The sequence below is a fragment of the Etheostoma spectabile genome, chromosome 17, assembly GCF_008692095.1.
Source record: "Etheostoma spectabile isolate EspeVRDwgs_2016 chromosome 17, UIUC_Espe_1.0, whole genome shotgun sequence".
In the NCBI taxonomy this organism is placed as follows: Eukaryota; Metazoa; Chordata; class Actinopteri; order Perciformes; family Percidae; genus Etheostoma; species Etheostoma spectabile.
In genome coordinates this window covers 9,961,159-9,968,109 of record NC_045749.1, presented here as the reverse complement: position 1 = coordinate 9,968,109, position 6,951 = coordinate 9,961,159, and the positions used below count along the sequence as shown (strand labels likewise).

General features: G+C 36.9%; 1 protein-coding gene across 1 annotated transcript in view; it reads right to left on the bottom strand.

The window, feature by feature from the left end:
* LOC116705335 (VPS10 domain-containing receptor SorCS1) overlaps positions 1-6,951 on the bottom strand; it is a 47,777-nt gene that overhangs the window by 5,848 nt on the left and 34,978 nt on the right. Inside the window, exons 21-25 of the mRNA XM_032541428.1 lie at positions 6,601-6,724; positions 5,434-5,546; positions 4,434-4,568; positions 794-893; positions 172-280 (exon numbers count right to left, since the gene is read on the bottom strand). Coding sequence (XP_032397319.1) covers positions 172-280; positions 794-893; positions 4,434-4,568; positions 5,434-5,546; positions 6,601-6,724 — 581 coding nt within the window. The remainder of the gene's footprint in view (positions 1-171; positions 281-793; positions 894-4,433; positions 4,569-5,433; positions 5,547-6,600; positions 6,725-6,951) is intronic.

The window sequence follows — 6,951 nt, the reverse complement described above, 5'->3', positions numbered from 1 at the left end:
ACACACACACACAAACACACACACACACACACAAAACAATAACAACTATCTTATCGTAGATATCTGCAATGATGAGTCTGAAAATCTGAGGATTGGTCTCCACTCATTCTTTCACAAAGTTCTCCTGTGCCTAATATTCAAAGACAATAAATAACATCCAGTTTACCGTACCTTTTAAACTTATATATTACAAAGACGGCCAAGCCCATGAGTACAACTGACACGAGCATGATGACTGCAGTGCTGCTGTGGCCACTATCACCGCTGTCTACAAGAGGAGCTTTGAAGGAGAAAGAATGAAATGGAAATTGAGTACACTTGCAGGCCAAATGAGGATAAATGCATATTATTATGCGTTTTATCTGACATCAATATATGGACAAACAATGGAGCATCGCCACTTTCTTGTTAGGCCAATGAAATTAAAAACAATCATGACAAAAACCTTAATGTCCAATCAACACTTTATTGTTTTCTTCATTGTTTACTTTATCAAGAATAGTACACTCCCTATCCTAACTGCTCTCAAGGAAGTTTAAATATACAAACAATACACCAATAGGACAATTAAAACACATAAAAAGTCAAGATTTCAGTTTACATTTGAAAGTCTGTTGAATATTTTGTGTTTACATGTAGACTTACTAGACATCTTCACTTCAAACCTGGAGGGATTGCACAAAGTTTGCCCTCAAATAACAGAGAGACAACCACCTGAAATGAACCTCTCTCCAAAAAATGGATCAAACTACTATTTGTTCAGGTAGGTGTGTGGCAGAGGCAGCAGACTCACCTGGAGACAGCTGCGTGGCAAACACATTCACCTGCAGCCCAGGTTTGAGTGTGAACTGGATGAGGTCTTGGTTCAAAGCACTTAGCAGAATCTGAGAAAGCTATGAGGAGGAGTGACGGAGCAGAGAAGACTCAGTTAGCAGCGGCTGCACAGCAATATTCCACACTCATCAATATTTCAACTGCAGTCATTCCATCCAACAGTCTGAATTATGAATCAGAATTTTTGCTTCCTTCTAAAGAGGAGCAAACGTTGCTATGACATACAGAAAGCCAAACCTGCTGCACCAAAACCCGGCAGTCTTTTAATGGCAATGGAAACCCTATCTTATAAAAGGGCAGTCTACTTATAGAGTGGCAGTGACATTTATAAAAAATAAGAATCATCTTTTACAATTTCTATCGAAACAGGGAATTCTTCACATGGTTATCTTTTTCAGCATACCTGATTTACCAATCTAAAAGTTCTATGAGGCAGATCTATTCAAAATCAAAGTGTGTTCTAATATCGTAAAATTTATGCTTTAACTTTTTTTTTCTTTTTTTTTTAATTGTGCCTCAATTTCCCATGCTTTCCACACCTAAATGAAGCAATCATTTAACAGGAGACCAAAATGCCTTCCCAGTGCCCATTTGAGTCCTTAGCCATGCCTCACTAATTCCATCTCGCTCTTTCTAAAATCTTTCCACTGGTTAAAATTAGACTGCTCTACACAGTATGAATAATTACTTTTTGTTCTAGTGGCATATCAGGGTCAGTAAATCTATTACACATTTTAATAAGCTACTCCACACATGCACTTATTACCAAATGCACGTGTGTACGTGTGGGCGCACGCTCACTCAATGGATCCACATTGCAAGTCATTCACTGGAGATGAGAGCGGTGAACTGAAGATTTATTACCCTATTGTCTGTGAGGTTCTGCCAGGTAATCAGACAGGCTTTAGATAAATACATCTCTTTAATTCCCAATCCAGGAAGCCTGCCCCAGTTTGTCTTCTTTCTCAATGCCAATTATATGATGCATCAATGTAATTAAATACCTATTAACTAAGTTCGAGACTGACTGAGAGCCAGGAAAATGATGTTTAGTTGTGATACATCTATGTCCTATCTGTTATGATGAATAAATGAGCTTTCATTTAGCTTGTGCTTTAAAAAAAAATGTGCGGTTTTATTGTTTTGTTTACATATTTAATAGCTTTCTATAACATGATAATAGATTCATTTTAAAGAATGTATTTTCCCTTAAGAAAGCAATAACAACCATGAAGCAAGCTGGCTTGAAATGATTAGGATTTTGTTGTGATTATCTAAAGGTTTATGCAAGTCTCTAAACTTCCAATGTCTACAACATGTACAGAGATGCTGTGAGAGTATTTTTTCATTGCTCTCATGGATGTTGTTTCAGAGTTTTTACATGGGAAGACATTGCCCTCTAGTGTTGACATTAAGCATTTCTTTTTAGGAGGGTTTGAAATACAAGTGCATGAGTGGGAAGTGGGGACATTAAGTCATTTAGGACTTAAGCAATAAAGACAAACAATCTCATTTTCGAAAGCTTGGGGTCTGTGTAGTATAAAGAGTCAATCACGTTTTTTAGTCTAGTGGCACAGAACTATTTTATAAATTAACTATTTATTTGTTTGGGGCAAGCTCTAGCTCACCCAGTAGAGTCCTTGGCAGCAGCCGCATGCAGGTTTGAATCCGACCTGCCTGGCCCTTTGCTGCATGTCTTCCCCCCTCTCTCTATCTCCCCTTTCCTATCGTCAAGCTATCCTATCAAATAAAAGGCAAACAAAATAAGCTTCAAAAAAAGTTTGTGTTGCATTATTAAACTAAATTATTAAAGTCATAAAACCACAAATACAGTTAAATAAAAAAGCAGTTCTCTGATTGAATGACACTGCAAGGAATCAAAGCGGTTTACTCCAAAGCTAAATAAGCAGGATGTCTTATGGAGCTGTATGAGATGAGATGGGTCCTATGTGTCTGCATGCTGATATACTGTATGTGGAGCTATAGGAAACATATTCCTCTTGTTCTCTGTTTCTTTTATCTCAACACACCACACCAGATTTCTTCGCATCTTTTACCCCAATTACTACAAAAAAGGTACATTCTTCATCATTGCTGACCTTTTCCCAGAAATGATGTAGCATTTTCCCTACCCACCACCATTTTCCCTACCCACCAGCCAGTGGTGTCCAATCATTTTACCATGGTATGAAAATACATTTGCAGAGACTTTAAACTTGGCTGACTTTGGCAATCCATCACAATGAGCATCATGTCTGCATTTATTTTTGTCAAACTAGATGTATTGTTATGTGGCGACAGAGTGCAGCCTTTCCACATCAAGCTGCACTTAAAACTGTGTTACCATGCAACAATAATGTAACTTTGACAAAAATAAATGTGGACATGATGCTCATTGTGATGTATTGCCTCACAGAAAGACAAGTTTACCGCACTGAAATTTATGAAACCAATGGCTGCATGGACGGTTGAAAAATGATTCAATGTAAGTGATAAAATGTAAAGCACTTCATAAAAGATATGGAGAATGAGTAATAATGCAAAGTAGTTTTGACTTTTAACCCATTGTGTAAGAGATTTTATATCTCAAACAAAAAAGTAAAGGAAAAGAGCTACAGGGAAGTATAAGTATCTGTTTACTTTATATTAATTACAGCACATATGCCTCTGTTCTTCAGATATCCTCAGGTCAGAGAATTCTTTAGTAAAGAAATTTACAAGCTGAGGGTAGTGGCTCTGATTTTAGTTAACATATTCATTGATGTAAAGTGAATATTACCGCTTGTCCTCACAAGACATGACACAATGTCTCTGCGCTTTTACGTTCCTTTTTTCTGTTAGTCTATGCTCCTTATTTTTTTTTTTTAACAGGTAAATGTATAGCTGACAGCCCAGTAAGCTCTCTATCAAACTATTTAAATCCTAATTATTTTCCCTATGCTTTTTCATTGTATTTTATTTTTGTAAGGGGTTTTCTGCACATGCTCAAATAATAATGGCAAAGTGTTTCTTGGTCATTTTGAAAGTTTGATGGGAATTATTATTTTTATTCCTTCTAAGGCATCTGATGAAAAAAGATGCTATCAGACTATGTAAAACTATAGTGGAACACTAAGCTACACATACTCCTTTACTGTTCATGTGGAACGGAAAATGGAGACAGAATTGGAGATAATTTAGGATGATTGCAGTAATATATGGGCAAACCAGACAATGACTACCAAAATTGAAACCAGCTTTTTTATATTGGCAAGAAATAGAAAACAAGATGATGAATAATAGCTTAATAATTCTTTTGTTACATTGTACCAGGACACAACCCTGGATAAACCCATGGCACAGGATACTATTGTTGAAATAAATTGTAAGAAGAAATTGACTTTTATCATAAGCCTACAATGTGAAAAATATGTAAAATGCTCGAAAAATATATGTATATAAGTATATGTGCCTATAAAATGTAACGTACATATGTCACTAAAAGGTAGAACTTCTGCACAAGTATTGTGATGCCCATGTCACACTTTTATTTATCACAGAAAACCACATTGTAGTGAGCATCTGCCAGGGGCTGTTAAAATGATTTGATGAGACAGTACCTGATCCAGGTGTGCCCATTTTTCATCCATGGCTCTATGTCTTGGCCTCTTCTCGGGCACAATGAAAATCTCTGCTGTTGTTGGCAAACCTGGAAGCACTGTGACCAGGAGCTGATCCTGATTGATTCCTGTGACCTTTAATAACAACAACAAAACCTCATTATAAACCTTTTTTTAATTGACAGTGTTTGAATGGCTACTCCATGCTTTGGCCCTGTATTAATGAGTAAATACTGCTGGCTCTCTGCTTCTTACATCATTTGCCTAAGTACCAGTCACTGTCAAGATATACTGCACAGATCAACTGAAAGATGCAAGTTCACTTTGACTGTCTTTGGTAAAGGCCAGGGCTTTTAGTGCATTTATGCAGTAACCAGAGGTCTCCTGTCAGCTTCCTGGTGTAAACCATGGTAATATCTGACAAGACAGAAGGTCAAAGTGAATGTTTCATACTGAGGGCTACTGTAGGATATATATAGAGCTCAGTATCCAGGTCTTTTACATAACCTGCTGCTTTTTCGACATCCCCACAGTGTCTGAGAGGTGAAACAAGACGCAATTGACCACAGTTGGGCTCTCTTTAATTGAGGTTTTGGTGTTCTCTCCAGACAGTGCCATTCAGTTCTTTAGAGAGCACATGGAAACTGTCACAGTAATGCTTTTACTGCCCTTTAGTGTTTTGACAAGTTCAGTTAAAAACTGGTGATAATGATTTCAGGTGATGTGCCATGTCAGCGTGCAGAGGTTAACAACTAATTACAGCGAGTGAGGCTAAAGACACTGCAAATAGTGGAGTGCGACGCTTGACACAAGACCACATGCATACATTACAAACACAGCATAACCAAGAATGGAAATGTCAATGGCTCACTAGACAGATACTTGCGTCTTTCTTTCCGGGCTAGTGCAAAGCTTCTAACTGCCAGAATCTGAATGAGTTCAGTGTATTCCTAATTGTGTTACAACCTTTATAATAAAAGCTAGCAGCTCAGGAACTGACCTGAACCATGGAGCTCTTCACCACTCTGCCAATGTCCTCCCTCCACTCAGACACCCCGGGGTTCAGCTCATCCAAAGTAGAGGAAAAGGCCAAAACGTGTGACCGGAAATGATCTGAAATGCAGGCAGAGATCAAATTTAGGCCTAATAAGATACTTTAAATAACAAAGTACTGTACAGAGTCAATTCTGTTCTAGTCAGAAAATATGAATTAAATGGCTTAAATGTGATTGCCAAATTGTAGATTGAGTAAGATAAAGAAGCATAGGAGCAGAACTGAACTTTTGTCCGTCTCAAAGTTCATACATGTTTATGTGATTTATTCTTTAAGAGTTTGCATAGTATATCCCAGAAAAGGTGCATAAGGTTAATGGTGAAATGTAGGAGTTCCCATGATGAAATATATTAACTTCCTACTTTTGGCAATTAGGAAATTGCATTATTACTATAACTCATCCATCAAGATCAAAGACAAGCCTCAGGAATTTTATATAATTTGGCATTTTAAAATTAATTTTGAAAACATTTTGAAAATATAATGGTCCATGTTATATGTGCTTGTGTTTGGAGGTTCAATGTAGATGTAATTCCTTGATAACCTCAATGACGGCTTTGTCTTGGGGATGTACTAGGTTTATATGTTGTGAGATTTGTCTCATATATTTATATTTAATAAAGACACAAATAAAGTCAAATAATGCTTACAGTTAAAAAGGGTTAGGTTTCAACTCTAAAGGTAATTTAATGCATACATGTAGTTGTGAGACTGTGTGATTTCACAAGCTACAGTCAAAATATGAAGGAATGAATAAACAATTCTTTTTTAAAAAGGCCTCAATATGAACCATGAAGGTTTATCCATAACCATGGAAACAGCAGCTTAACAAAACAATTCCTGTCCACTTAGTTGAGCTTTCAGCCAAATCCCATGGCTTACATCAGTGACTTGGAGTTTGCTCCACATACAACAATGTGATAAAAAAACTAAACCATCACCATGACTACTAAGCAAATGCAATCCACTAATGAAGGGCACATAACCTCTGGACAAACGAAACTTTTTTTAATTGAAAGGCTTTGAAAATTTAAAAACTTTTCAATTTGAAGACACTCCATTGTTTTTCATTCATAATAATATTAAGAGGCGGTCTATGTGTATTGAGTTTACCATAAACAGCCACAGTCATTTGATCCTGATGGACAGTATTGCCAATTGAAGCCTGAACAGTGACAGTGTGCCGTCCCTCCTTGGAGAAAGTGAAGGATATCGCTCCGTCCAGAGTCACAACAGGCTGAAAGGCAAAGAGAAACAAAAAACAGAACAATAAAACTACACAATAAACAAGGAAACATCAGATAATAAAGCTATACACTCTCCAAGGGGATTGTAAGGCAGTTTGTAGTACATCCACATCTATACACACAGACCCCAGTGTGCATAAATATGGATGTATCTTATGTTTTTCATGTAGTCATGATGTGGTGTATAATGTAGTTATGTACATAATTATATATATAT